Source organism: Blennius ocellaris, assembly GCF_963422515.1.
Source record: "Blennius ocellaris genome assembly, chromosome: 12".
Taxonomy (NCBI): domain Eukaryota; kingdom Metazoa; phylum Chordata; class Actinopteri; order Blenniiformes; family Blenniidae; genus Blennius; species Blennius ocellaris.
Window position 1 is genome coordinate 27,365,146 of NC_137661.1, and position 15,000 is coordinate 27,380,145.

Consider the following 15,000-nt stretch of genomic DNA (forward strand, 5'->3'; position numbering starts at 1 on the left):
GAGGGTTGACGTCTTCTTGTTGTGGACGTGTCCAAGACGTCCTCGTCTCTGTGGCGTCGCTGGACATTTTCTGTCCAGCTGCTACTGGACTGACTGGAGACCAGTTCCCATCTGAGCAGTAAACCTTTAATGGGAAGGGACCTGGGGACGTCTTAGTGAGACGCCTGAACCTCCTGAAGGGGCTCCGTCCCAGACAGTGGACGTCCTCGGCTCTACGTCCCAGACGTCCTCAGCTCTACGTCCCAGACAGTGGACATCCTCAGCTCTACGTCCCAGACAGTGGACGTCCTCGGCCCTACGTCCCAGACAGTGGACATCCTCAGCTCTACGTCCCAGACAGTGGACATCTTCGGCTCTACCTGCCAGACAGTGGACGTCCTCAGCTCTACGTCCCAGACAGTGGACATCCTCAGCTCTACGTCCCAGACAGTGGACATCCTCAGCTCTACGTTCCAGACAGTGGACGTCCTCGGCTCTACGTCCCAGACAGTGGACATCTTCGGCTCTACCTGCCAGACAGTGGACATCCTCAGCTCTACGTCCCAGACAGTGGACATCCTCAGCTCTACGTCCCAGACAGTGGACGTCCTCGGCTCTACGTCCCAGACAGTGGACATCGTCAGCTCTACGTCCCAGACAGTGGACATCCTCAGCTCTACGTCCCAGACAGTGGACATCTTCGGCTCTACCTGCCAGACAGTGAACATCCTCAGCTCTACGTCCCAGACAGTGGACATCTTCGGCTCTACCTGCCAGACAGTGGACGTCCTCAGCTCTACGTCCCAGACGTCTTCAGCTCTACATCCCAGACAGTGGACCTCCTCAGCTCTACGTCCCACGCAGTGGACATACTCAGTTCTATGTCCCAGATGGTGGGATGGAGGGTGGAGGCATAGGAAACTGAGAGTGCCCTGGAGTGTGTGTGTGTATATATATATATATATCTGTATATATCTGTCAAAGACAGACTTTATCTGGAGATATATATATATATATATAATATATCTCCAGATAAAGTCTGTCTTTGACGTCAGTGTCATAATGTAACGTCGCTCTGCTCGGTGTAGATCGGTGGAGTTGATGAAGGGTTGAAGTCTGAAGACATTTGGACGGAGAGAAAAAGAGAGAGGAAAAAACTGTACCACAGATAAGTAATGGAGAGAGAGAGAGAGAGAGAGAGAGAGAGAGACTTGTTGCCATGGCGACATGCCTCAGGTGTATGAGTGAGCTCGTTGAATAAATGACCTTGACAAACCAGATGTCTATTTTTTCCTTGTCAAAACACACACACACACACACACACACACACACACACACACACACACACACACACACACACACACACACACACACACACACACACACACACACACACACACACAAGGAGACGTCAACAGGCGTCACAACGAGTTTCACTTTTAACACTTTATTTTAAATTCTCCCTCCAGAATATCTACATGCTGTAGGTAGAGGAGTGGCCTGTAACGTCTGGTTCTCCTGGCCTGTAACGTCTCTTCTGGCCTGTAACATCTGGTTCTCCTGGCCTGTAACATCTGGTTCTCCTGGCCTGTCACGTCTGGTTCTCCTGGCCTGTAACGTCTGGTTCTCCTGGCCTGTAACATCTGGTTCTTCTGGCCTGTAACGTCTGGTTCTCCTGGCCTGTAACGTCTGGTTCTCCTGGCCTGTAACATCTGGTTCTCCTGGCCTGTAACGTCTCTTCTTCTGGCCTGTAACGTCTGGTTCTCCTGGCCTGTAACGTCTGGTTCTCCTGGCCTGTAACGTCTCTTCTTCTGGCCTGTAACATCTGGTTCTCCTGGCCTGTAACGTCTCTTCTTCTGGCCTGTAACGTCTCTTCTTCTGGCCTGTAACGTCTGGTTCTCCTGGCCTGTAACGTCTGGTTCTCCTGGCCTGTCACGTCTCTTCTTCTGGCCTGTAACATCTGGTTCTCCTGGCCTGTAATGTCTGGTTCTGCTGGCCTGTATCGTCTGGTTCTTCTGGCCTGTAATGTCTGGTTCTTCTGGCCTGTCACGTCTGGTTCTTCTGGCCTGTAACGTCTGGTTCTTCTGGCCTGTAACGTCTGGTTCTTCTGGCCTGTCACGTCTGGTTCTTCTGGCCTGTATCGTCTGGTTCTCCTGGCCTGTAACATCTGGTTCTCCTGGCCTGTAACGTCTGGTTCTCCTGGCCTGTAACGTCTGGTTCTCCTGGCCTGTAACGTCTGGTTCTCCTGGCCTGTAACATCTGGTTCTCCTGGCCTGTAACGTCTCTTCTTCTGGCCTGTAACATCTGGTTCTCCTGGCCTGTAACGTCTGGTTCTTCTGGCCTGTAACGTCTGGTTCTTCTGGCCTGTAACATCTGGTTCTTCTGGCCTGTAACGTCTGGTTCTCCTGGCCTGTAACATCTGGTTCTTCTGGCCTGTAACGTCTGGTTCTCCTGGCCTGTAACGTCTGGTTCTCCTGGCCTGTAACATATGGTTCTCCTGGCCTGTAACGTCTCTTCTTCTGGCCTGTAACGTCTCTTCTTCTGGCCTGTAACGTCTGGTTCTCCTGGCCTGTAACGTCTGGTTCTCCTGGCCTGTAACGTCTCTTCTTCTGGCCTGTCACGTCTCTTCTTCTGGCCTGTAACATCTGGTTCTCCTGGCCTGTAACGTCTCTTCTTCTGGCCTGTAACATCTGGTTCTCCTGGCCTGTAATGTCTGGTTCTCCTGGCCTGTAACGTCTGGTTCTTCTGGCCTGTAACATCTGGTTCTCCTGGCCTGTAACGTCTCTTCTCCTGGCCTGTAACATCTGGTTCTCCTGGCCTGTAACGTCTGGTTCTTCTGGCCTGTCACGTCTGGTTGAGGAACAGGTTTAAGGGAGACTCGATTCGTGAGAATAGCAGCTGACAACTCCTTCAAAATAAAGTGCGGTTGAGTTAATCAATAAACTCCTAAATCTCCTCATTAAAGCGTTAAAAGCGTGGAGCTCCTGTCGTCTCGTTAAGGCGATTAGTAAACAGCTAATCCGTCTTAGACGACCAATTAAAGCACAATTTACTGGTTTATTTGCCGCCTCTGAACGACAAGCTGAACCAGACTTATTTGGAAGTGCAGGTTCTGCATGTCCGGGAGGCGGCGGTGCGGCGCCACCAGCTGGAGGCCGGGAGCCACTGCGTTCGAACCCTGGCGGTCGGGGGAGCAATGCATGCTGGTCCTGAGCCGCGGAGGGAAGCTGTGCAGCTGGCAGACGCGTCGTTTTACCGAGTTCCTGCTCTGTAATTAGAAATAAACATTCACAAAGCAGTTCAGAGGAGACAGGTGTGTGTGTGTGTGTGTGTGTGTGTGTGTGTGTGTGTGTGTGTGTGTGTGTGTGTGTGTGTGTGTGTGTGTGTGTGTGTGTGTGTGTGTGTGTATGTGTGTGTGTGTGTGTGTGTGTGTGTGTGTGTGAGTGTGTGTGTGTGTGTGTGTGTGTGTGTGTAAACGTCTGGTTCTCCTGGCCTGTAACGTCTGGTTCTCCTGGCCTGTAACGTCTGGTTCTCCTGGCCTGTATCGTCTGGTTCTTCTGGCCTGTAACATCTGGTTCTCCGGGCCTGTAACGTTTGGTTCTCCTGGCCTGTAACGTCTGGTTCTCCTGGCCTGTATCGTCTGGTTCTTCTGGCCTGTAACGTCTGGTTCTTCTGGCCTGTAAGGTCTCTTCTTCTGGCCTGTAACGTCTGGTTCTCCTGGCCTGTAACGTCTGGTTCTCCGGGCCTGTAACGTCTGGTTCTCCTGGCCTGTAACGTCTGGTTCTCCTGGCCTGTAACGTCTGGTTCTCCTGGCCTGTAGCGTCTGGTTCTCCTGGCCTGTAACGTCTGGTTCTCCTGGCCTGTATCGTCTGGTTCTTCTGGCCTGTAACATCTGGTTCTCCGGGCCTGTAACATCTGGTTCTCCTGGCCTGTAACGTCTGGTTCTCCTGGCCTGTATCGTCTGGTTCTTCTGGCCTGTAACGTCTGGTTCTTCTGGCCTGTAACGTCTCTTCTTCTGGCCTGTAACGTCTGGTTCTCCTGGCCTGTAACATCTGGTTCTCCGGGCCTGTAACATCTGGTTCTCCGGGCCTGTAACGTCTGGTTCTCCTGGCCTGTAACGTCTGGTTCTCCTGGCCTGTAACGTCTGGTTCTCCTGGCCTGTAGCGTCTGGTTCTCCTGGCCTGTAACGTCTGGTTCTCCTGGCCTGTATCGTCTGGTTCTTCTGGCCTGTAACATCTGGTTCTCCGGGCCTGTAACGTCTGGTTCTCCTGGCCTGTAACATCTGGTTCTCTGGGCCTGTAACGTCTGGTTCTCCTGGCCTGTAACGTCTGGTTCTTCTGGCCTGTAACGTCTCTTCTTCTGGCCTGTAACGTCTGGTTCTCCTGGCCTGTAACATCTGGTTCTCCTGGCCTGTAACGTCTCAGGTGTGAGACAGGTGTGTGTGTGTGAACCTTCAGAATGATGCACAGCCTCACAGCTCCAGCAGGACTGTTTCTGCAGGATCTCAGACTTCTGCAGGCTCAGTAGCAGGAAAACAGTCGGTGCCCCGTGTGAGGCTCCGCCAGGAATCATCACAATTCATTCTAGTTCATCTTTTTTTCTTTTTTTTAAATATATTTATGGACAGAAACGACTCTGACCCAGAAAAAATAAAGGAGCAGGAGAAAGAGAAGTATGATCTCACACAAAGTGCTCCTGCGTCTCTACCGTTCCTCCGTCACCAGAAATACCTCCTCTGTGCTGCTTCACCTCCTCCTGGTACAAATAACCTGTTTACCAAACGTCTCCGTCAACACAAACAACACAAAGAAAAGCTCAGAAGATCATATTTCTTCATACTGGTTGGTTGGAGTCACGTAGCGAGGCAGAGATTGGTGTATTACAGTGTATTTCTGGTGTATTTCAGGTGTATTTCAGTGTATTTCAGGTGTATTTCAGTGTATTTCTGGTGTATTACTGGTTTATTACATTGTCCTTCTGGTGTATTTCAGGTGTATTTCTGGTGTATCTCAGATTTATTACAGTGTATTTCTGGTGTATTTCAGGTTTATTTCTGGTGTATTTTAGTATATTTCAGGTTTATTGCTGGTGTATTTCAGTATATTTCTGGTGTATTTCAGGTGTATTTCTGGTGTATTTCAGGTGTATTTCTGGTGTATTTCAGGTGTATTTCTGGTGTGTTTCAGTGTATTTCATGTGTATTTCAGGTGTATTTCAGTGTATTTATGGTGTATTTCATGTGTATTTCAGTCTATTTTATGTGTATTTCTGGTGTATTTCTGGTGCGTTTCAGTGTATTTCTGGTGTATTTCAGTGTATTTCAAGTGTATTTCAGGTGTATTTCAGCTGTATTTCAGTTGTATTTCAGGTGTATTTCAGTTGTATTTCAGTGTATTTCTGGTGTATTTCAGTGTATTTCAAGTGTATTTCAGTGTATTTCAAGTGTATTTCAGCTGTATTTCAGTTGTATTTCAGGTGTATTTCAGGTGTATTTCAGTTGTATTTCAGTTGTATTTCAGGTGTATTTCAGTTGTATTTCAGTGTATTTCTGGTGTATTTCAATGTATTTCAGGTGTATTTCAGTGTATGTGTCTCACTGTCTGTCCCGCTCCGTCCCTTCACAGCCTGTCCTCAGGGGACCTTCAAGTCGTCCCCGGGGCCTGGACTGTGTCAGCAGTGTCCCCTGAACAGCCGCTCCACCATCGAGGCCGCCGTCCTCTGCGGCTGCCGCAACGGGTATTACCGTGGAGACATGGACCGGCCGGGGGACATGTGCACCAGTGAGTCGTCCCCTCCCTGTCTCTCACACACACACACCCATATGTATTAAACACTAAGTCTCGGAGGAACAAAACAACTATTTATAATTCTGTCAAAAAAAAACATTTTTTAATGCAAAAACTGGGTACAGTAATGATGAATTCTATTGCAGTTGAAGTGCAAAAATCCAAGATGGCCACCATTTTCTAATGGTCGCCAAAAATCAGCGCACTGAATGGACTTACTGGGCCCCATGGCGGCCATCTTGGATTTTCAAGCGCGAAATTAGCTCAAATTAATAGCTATTAAATGTGTGTGTGTGTGTGTGTGTGTGTGTGTGTGTGTGTGTGTGTGTGTGTGTGTGTGTGTGTGTGTGTGTGTGTGTGTGTGTGTGTGTGTGTGTGTACATTTTCACCACTTTTTCCTTATTTTTACATCATTTTCCGTTTTTCTTTTCTCTACTTTTCTTATTTACTTTCTTTTTTTACATCTTGTCCTTTCTTTCCTTTTTGTTCTTTTATCTTTCTTTGTCTTTTTTTCTTTTCCTGCTGCCAAAAAAATATAAAATAGCAAATTAAAAAAAATTTATTTGACCATTTTTTTGTTGTTGTTTTTTTTTTTTCTTTATTTCATTTATTCTGTTTTGAGCAAATCCATGTGTTCTGGCAGATTCCGTTGTTTTACCTCGTCGTCTCGTCAGTCTGGGTTGAATAAGTCTTATTTGGTCTCAGTATATTTAGAGTATTTATTTTAAATCCCCCTGGTGTCAGTAGACAGCCTCTGGCAGCTGGACGGGAAGTGAAACTCCCGTCACCGTCGCCCTGTTTACTTTTAACACAACAAGTAAACAACGGCCGTCGTTTCGCTCTTTTCTGGTTTGTTCACTTGGTTTGAGAGGAGAAAAGGATGAATCAGATTCCGTGTCGGGGGAAATCACATTCTGGAGAGTTCTTCTTGTTAATCCTCTGTGACGTCCCTCAGAGATCAGAGGACAATACAGACAGAGATTTGATCGCCCACACTGCAACGAGAGAGAGAGAGAGAGAGAGAGAGAGAGAGAGAGAGAGAGAGAGAGAGAGAGAGAGAGAGAGAGAGAGAGAGAGAGAGAGAGAGAGAGAGAGAGAGAGAGAGAGAGAGAGAGATGCTTCTGTCCTGGAGGTTCAGTTTGATTTGATTGAACTTTTCTCTGCATTTCCTTTGATGTTAGCGCTTTAGCATCGTGACCGTTGGCGGATTGTTTCAACCTGAACCGTGCTGCCGAGTCAATGGCGGCTATATGATGGCGTATAGTATAATAATAATAATGATATTAATGATAATAATAATGATACTAATTATAATGATACTAATGATGATGATAATAATGATGATGATGTTGATAATGATAATAATAACAATAATAATGATAATAATGCTAATAATAATAATAATAACACTGATGGTGTTGATTATAATAATAATAATAATAATGATAACAATAATAATTATTATTATTATTATAACACTGATTATGTTGATTATAATAATATTAATAATAATGATAGCAATAATAATAACAATGATGATGTTGATAATAATAACAATAATAATAATTAATAATGATGATACCAATAATAATGATAATAATAATAACAATAATAATAAAAACAATAATTAATAATGATAATAATAATAATGACACTGATGATGTTGATTATAATAATAATAATAACAACAATATCAATAATAATAACAACAATAATAACAATAATAATAACAAGAACAACAATAATAATACTAATAATAACAACAATAATAACAATAACAATACTAACAATAACAATAATAAAGCTGGTTCTCTCGGGGCAGTAGCCCCGCCCACTGATCTTCACCTGTGTGTTTGGCGGTCGTGGAGCTCAGGTGTGTCTCCACCCTGCTCTCCAGGTGTCCCTTCGGCTCCCCGCAACGTGGCGTCGGTGGTCAACCAGACGTCGGTGCTGCTGGAGTGGCACTCGCCGCGGGAGATCGGTCACCGTGACGACCTGGCCTACAACCTGCTGTGCCGGCGCTGCCACAGCGGCGAGCGGCGGGCGTGTCAGCCGTGTGACGACGGCGTGGAGTTCGTCCCCGGGAGGCGGGCGGTGACGGAGACACGGGTGGAGATCAGCAGGCTGCGGGCCCACACCTCCTACACCTTCCACATCCAGGTAGGCCCTCCTCCACCTGCTACACCTCCTACACCTCCCACACCTCCTACACCTTCCACATCCAGGTAGGCCCTCCTCCACCTGCTACACCTCCTACACCTCCTACACCTGCTACACCTCCTACACGTTCCACATCCAGGTAGGCCCTCCTACACCTCCTACACCTGCTACACCTCCTACACCTTCCACATCCAGGTAGGCCCTCCTACACCTCCTACACCTGCTACACCTCCTACACCTTCCACATCCAGGTAGGACCTCCTCCACCTCCTACACCTTCCACATCCAGGTAGGATCTCCTCCACCTACTACACCTCCTACACCTTCCACATCCAGGTCAGTCCCTTAAGGAAGTAGATTTTTCACAATAAGAGCTTTTAAAGTAATGGAGGAAGGAACCCTTCAAGGCCTCCACCCTTAAAGCAGCCTCCAGCCAGCTCTCGTCTCCACCCTCGATACTTCATGGCCTGGACCTCCTGCTGCACCCGGGGACCCAGACAGGAAGTGGTTCAGTGACGGAGGCTCAGGACGCGTCGCGGAGGTTTTATACTTGAAGCTGCAGCGACGGTTTTCAAAATGGTTCTGGGACTTTGAGGACAAATGAGAACGTCTCGGGACGGGAATGACTCTGGTCCTGCTCTGGTTCTGCTCTGGTTCTGATCTGGTTCTGGTTCTGATCTGGTTCTGGTTCTGATCTGATTCTGATCTGCAGGCCGTCAACGGAGTGTCCAACAAGAGCCCGTACCCCCCCCAGCAGCTGTCCATCAACATCACCACCAACCAGGCCGGTGAGCCCAGTGTGTGTGTGTGTGTGTGTGTGTGTGTGTGTGTGTGTGTGTGTGTGTGTGTGTGTGTGTGTGTGTGTGTGTGTGTGTGTGTGTGTGTGTGTGTGTGTGTGTGTGTGTGTGTGTGTGTGTGTGTGTGTGTGTGTCGGGGCTCAGTGAATCATGTCGGAGATAAAGGAGCTGCAGCCTTTTTAATTTATAAAACCTGCTCTCATCTCTTCTTCCTCTTCTTCTTCCTCTGCTTCTTCCCCTTCTTCCTCTTCTTCTTCTTTTTCTCCCTCTGCTTCTTCCCCTTCCTCTTCTTCTTCTGCTTCTTCTTTTTCTTCCTCTTCTTCCTCTTCCTCTTCTGCCTCTTCTTTTTCTTCCTCTTCTTCTTCTTCCTCTTCTTCTGCTTCTTCTTCTCCTCCTCTTCCACCCTGTTTCCCTCCTTTATTCTATTCTGCCTCTCTTCCTGCTCTCCTCTCCTCCTCCTCCTCCTCATCCCTCTCTCCTCCTCCTCCACCAGAACTCATCAAAGTACCTGAATTATTCCTCCATCGGTACTTTATAGAAACTCCAGCGATGTTTCCTCCCTAAACCGAGACGTAAAAGTCTTTTTTCCTCTCGTCCTCCTCCTTCAGAGACATGATGCACTGATCCCCACCTTCCTACCCGGAAGGCCTTATTGAATTCAGGATTATTTACAGGATTATTAATCTGGAGTGTCATTTATTGAACATGTTTGAAAAAACAAACAAAAAAAACCTCTCCTGTTAAATATATAAAAACATCTTGTATTGTAGTAGTTGCACTGCATTCCATCTTAATAAAACAAGAAATACATTAATTTGAACACTAATTTATAGGCCTGGAGCAACAGCTGTGTTTCGCTAATGTTAGCTCGAAATAGCATATAATGCTGGCATGAATGGTAGCGGTGGCTAGCGTACAGCTAGCAGAACGCGGCTATCGAGCCACAAGCGCCACAGCGTAGCGCCCGCAGTGTAGCGCCGCAGCGTAGCGCCGCTAGCTACATTAGCAGGCAGATTGTCGTAACGTCAGCCGCATCTGTCCGACGTTACGTTCGCCAACTCGTGGCTAGCGTTAGCACAATCGCGCTGTGGTCGTCTCCCAGAGAAACACATTATTAGACTGACGTTTGCTAGCTTAGCATCACGACACAGACGTTAGTTCGCCAATGAATGTCGACTAACGGAGCCGAGGCGGCGTCCGATAGAAAAGTCCGCTGTTCCATTAAATAATCGTTTTAAAAATAATGATTTCTTTCAAAATCGTAAAATTCCACTAACCGAGCAGCTCCAAATCCTCCAGTCCGGAAAATCCAGTCGTACGAGGCAGTTTTTGTGTTGCGTTTTTATTTAATTGTCTTTCCTTTGCCTTCAGAAAGCCGGTTTAATTAAATTTAAGCCGGTATAATACCTCTCACAATAAAACACAGCGTCTCTCTTCTTGGCAGCAGTTTTTTTTTTTTTTTACCGTCTCAAAGTACAAAAGCAATAAAAAGAAATCCTCTCATAAAACAAGTCCGTCACAGCCCCGAGCTTCTGCTTCCAAGAGTCATGAGGGGAAAAGCACGGCGGCCATAACTCTTCCTGCCGTCGTTTGTTTCACATGAAGACGGGAAACATTTCATCACCTCCGCGTGGCGCTACGCTACGACGGCTGGAGGTAAACGATTATCTTTAAGAGGATTATTTTACCTAAATAGTCGACTAATTCCAACGGACAACGTCAGAACGATCCAACGAGCCAACAACGTTGGATCTGCCTGCTACCGTAGCTAGCAGCTCTACACTTTGGCGGCGCTTGTGGCGAGATAGCCGTGTTATGCTCGCTGTAAGCTAGCGACCGCTACCATTCATGCCAGCATTATATGCTATTCCTAGCTAACGTTGGCGAAACACAGCAGTTTAGACACGAGCTGCTAACAGTGAAAGGTATAAAACGCCAGACGCCGCACAGCCTGTTGACGCGACGTTGAGCTTTAAAATGAAGTATTACTTGAGATGCTAGGTGGAGACCTATCCAAGATGGCGGCATTGTCGGCACGTCACAGGCGGCACCGTGTGTTTTATACCTATGCCAACAGTTAGCTAGCACCACCGAAGTGCGCTGGTTGTAGACGAGCTTCGTCCTCCATGGTGGTTTGTTGTGGTCCCTCACCTGTGTGTGGCGAGTGGGCGTGGCTACGCTGTGGCGAGTGGGCGTGGCTACGCTGTGGTGAGTGGGCGTGGCTACGCTGTGACGAGTGGGCGTGGCTACGCTGTGACGAGTGGGCGTGGCTCCGCTACGCTCGGTTGACGCTGCGCAATCTCACCGCCGGCGTGTTCTGATGTTTCCTCCAGCTCCGTCCGCCGTTCCCATCATGCACCAGGTGAGCTCCACCAGCCGCAGCTTCTCGCTGTCATGGCCGCCGCCGGAGCAGCCCAACGGGATCATCCTCCACTACCAGATCCGCTACTACGACAAGGTAACGAGGGGGTGGCGGGTGCCGGGCGGCTGCGACTCTCCGTGGTTCGTACCAGGCTCTCCTGGTCTTTGTAGTAATCAGATTACTTTGCCCTTGCAAAGGGAACCTGGCCAAGGGGAGCCTCCGGTGTTTCGGTTTCACTGGTGCCCGTGTTAACTGGTGACTGGCCGGCTCAACAGGAGCCGCCGGCTTCCAGTCTTTTCTACACTCCACCTCCTCTCCTGGACGTTTACTCATTTCTACACCTCCCTCCCCACACCTCCACCCCACACCTCCACCCTCCCCCTCCCCCACAGATAATGAGGTTTTAATGTAATACATTTGAGATGGAGCAGGAAGGCAGGATTTTCTCCTGACGACTTATCTCTGGCTACCAGACGGTCCGGCCCCTCACCTCTCCTGGTGAGCAGAGCTCCACCCCCACCCCTCCTCCACCCACACACACACACACACACTCTTTAATTCAAGCATTACCCACAATACCCCGTTTCTCAGGCCACGACCAAATATTCTCTATTTTCAGGTGAATATATTGAGGTGATTTAAAGCCGGCGTCACAACGGACCTCGGTGGAACATCTGGAGTTTGAACGTTTAGTTTTTTTTTCCTTTGGGCTCTTTGTTCAAACCAGAATCGCCCACAAGGGGGCGCCACCGCCAGAACGGGAGGTTCTGATTGTCGTCAACTCAGGAGGCTGAAATCCTAAATCCTTCAGCTGCTAGCTGCTAACCGCTAACAGGACTAGTATAAACGTTGAACCATGTGATTTGTAAATGAGCCTGTATTTCATTTTAAACCTCCGGGGGGCGCTGCTCTGCTGCTGGATGTATGTAGAGGTGAAACTATCACTTTTATTTTAATTTTTAGAGCAAAGGACTGCTATGCTATCGCTATGCTATGCCATCGCTATGCTACGACTGGCAGTTCCTGCAGCCAATCAACAGCCTACTTCCTACTTCCTACTTCCTACTACAGACGAGAGAATAGCAGCTGTTGATGCCTTCAGCCTGTCAGTTAGCTGCTTTATGTCCTCAATGCTAAATGTTCTTAAACAGAAAAAAAAAAAGAAAGAAAGAGATTCATCAACGGACGGCAGGAAGTGGAGGATTGAGGTAAACGACTGACAGGATTAGACATCGTAACTTAAACCCTCAGGTGTAAACTGGAAGATTGAATATTCAGCACTGAGACACGGGAAAAAATGTGTTTTCCTGAAAAATCTATGAGAAAATAAAAGGCTCTTAACATCGTGATGGAGGGATGTTAGGAGGAGGATGGAGGGATGATAGGAGGAGGATGGAGGGATGTTAGGAGGAGGATGGAGGGATGTTAGGAGGAGGATGGAGGGATGTTAGGAGGAGGATGGAGGGATGTTAAGAGGAGGATGGAGGGATGTTAGGAGGAGGATGGAGGGATGTTAGGAGGAGGATGGAGGGATGCTAAGAGGAGGATGGAGGGATGCTAAGAGGAGGATGGAGCGATGATAGGAGGAGGATGGAGGGATGGAAACGCTGCAGTGAACTACTAGAGGCGACACCATCGCTTTTATTTTTATTTTTAGTGTGAGCAAAGGACTGCTATGCTATCGCTATGCTATCGCTAACCATCCGCCCCCACACACGCCCATCTATGGGAAGAGGAGGAAGTGCTTCCTCTCGTGGCGCCATGTGCCGGATCCGAGCTGCCTGATATGTAATATGATCCTTCAAGCCTCCTCGTCGTTATGAAAGATGTCAATAATAAAACCTCGATCATCTGCAACTCCTTCATTTCTCTTCTGATATCACTCCTCCACCTCTCCTCCTCCCCTCCACCCTTCATCCTCACCATATCACCATACCCATCTCTCTCTCTCTCTCTCTCTCTCTCTCTCTCTCTCTCTCTCTGAACTGCTGCGATTCAGCCGCCGTAAAATGTTTTTTTATCTGAAAGAGGCTGGAGGCGGCGAGTTTCCCCCGGAGGAGGGCGGAGAAAAGAAAGATAGACGGAGGTAAAAGGTGGCAGCCTCGGGTGTAGAAGATAAATATTTTACCTCTGGTGGTAAAAAGGAGGAGAGGAAAAAACAAACGGCGGCTCTTCTCTGTGGCTCATAACCAACTTACTGCGTTATTATTGCATTTTATTTTGAAGGAGCGATTAGGTCCAACTGGGGCGGAGGGGTGGGACCGGATGAACGAATGAACGTAATAAAGGACAGAATGGAAAACGGGGCGATATAAAACTAGAGTCCAGGCATGAAATTTAAAAGGAATTTAAAGGAAATGATACAGATGGGCGGGAAGTCGTTTTTGTCTTTTATTTTATTTTTTTACAATAAATTAGCTTTAAGAGCCGTTTTGGAGTGTTTTTTGGTTTGTTGATCACATTTTCTTGCGTTTGTCTAAATCCTCTAAAACAGTGTTTTTCAACCTTTATTGAGCCAAGGCACACTCTTCACCACTAGAGGGCAGCACAGAACTTTGCCGGTGAAATGTAAAGTGACAGACGTCAGTGTGGTTCATCTCCACCTCCTGCTACCATCTTGTATCAAAGTACTGTGTCAGTGACAGTGATGGAGAAGTTTTTGAAAAGGAAGAATGTGAACCAGGATCTCAGCTCTTCATCCATCAGGTCCAGGTTTCACACTGACGGAGGCACTATTAAAAAAAGTCCTTGGTTTCTGGATTTACTGGATTCCTGTTGATAAAACTTTGATGATAGTGACTTTATATTGTTAATAGAGGCTACAGTGTTTACCATTTTAACATTTTTGGGTGGAGGTGGTGGTGGTGGTGTTGGTGGAGGTGGTGTTGGTGGTGGTGGTGTTGATGGAGGTGGTGGTGTTGGTGGTGGTGGAGGTGGTGGTGGTGTTGGTGGAGGTGGTGGTGGTGGTGGTGGTGGTGGTGGTGGTGTTGGTGGTGGAGGGGTGGTGGTGGTGGTGTTGGTGGAGGTGGAGGAGGTGGTGGTGGTGGTGGTGTTGGTGTTGGTGGAGGTGGTGGTGTTGGTGGAGGTGGTGTTGGTGTTGTTGGTGGTGGTGGTGTTGATGGAGGTGGTGGTGTTGGTGGTGGTGGAGGTGGTGTTGGTGGAGGTGGTGGTGGTGGTGGAGGTGGTGGTGGTGGTGGAGGTGGTGGTGGTATTGGTGGAGGTGGTGGTGGTGGTGTTGGTGGAGGTGGTGGTGGAGGTGGTGGTGGCGGTGGTGGTGGTGGTGGTGGTGGTGTTGGTGGAGGTGGTGGTGTGCCTCCAGATTTTTCCAAAGTAAAAAATGTGCCTTGCCTCAAACAAAGGTTGAAAAAACACTGTTGTAGAGAGACGGGGGCCTGGACCAGCTCCCCTCTCAGCCCCGGGTCTCCTCCTCCCCTCCAGACCCAGTCCTCGCTGCTCAACAGCTCCGTGGTTCAGAGCCAGACCCCCGGCGTGGTCCTGGAGGGGCTCCGGCCCGGGACCGCTACGCTGTCCAGGTGAGGGCCCGGACCGTGGCGGGGTACGGGGCCTACAGCAAGGAGATGCTGTTTCAAACCCTCACTGATGGTAAGAGGGCGTGTGTGTGTGTGTGTGTGTGTGTGTGTGTGTGTGTGTGTGTGTGTGTGTGTGTGTGTGTGTGTGTGTGTGTGTGTGTGTGTGTGTGTGTGTGTGTGTGTGTGTGTGTGTGTGTGTGTGTGTGTGTGTGTGTGTGTGTGTTTCAGGAAAACCCTATAAATGATCTTATATATTTAACTTCCTCTTCCAGAATCCTCTGGAATCAAACTCCAGTAGTTGTTGTTGACATTCGTCTAATTTAAGTTAAAAAAAAAAAAAAAACCTTCCTGGAGGAAATTCCTCTTCACACTCAGACTAACTGGTA

General features: G+C 48.2%; 1 protein-coding gene across 1 annotated transcript in view; it reads left to right on the forward strand.

Annotated features, from left to right (window-relative positions):
- Window positions 1–15,000, forward strand: part of LOC308137585 (ephrin type-B receptor 1-B-like) — a gene marked incomplete at both ends in the record, with an annotated part of 51,725 nt that overhangs the window by 21,818 nt on the left and 14,907 nt on the right. Inside the window, 7 exon segments of the mRNA XM_080506337.1 lie at window positions 4,144–4,162; window positions 5,604–5,759; window positions 7,663–7,925; window positions 8,638–8,713; window positions 11,056–11,180; window positions 14,523–14,601; window positions 14,604–14,687. Coding sequence (XP_080362463.1) covers window positions 4,144–4,162; window positions 5,604–5,759; window positions 7,663–7,925; window positions 8,638–8,713; window positions 11,056–11,180; window positions 14,523–14,601; window positions 14,604–14,687 — 802 coding nt within the window.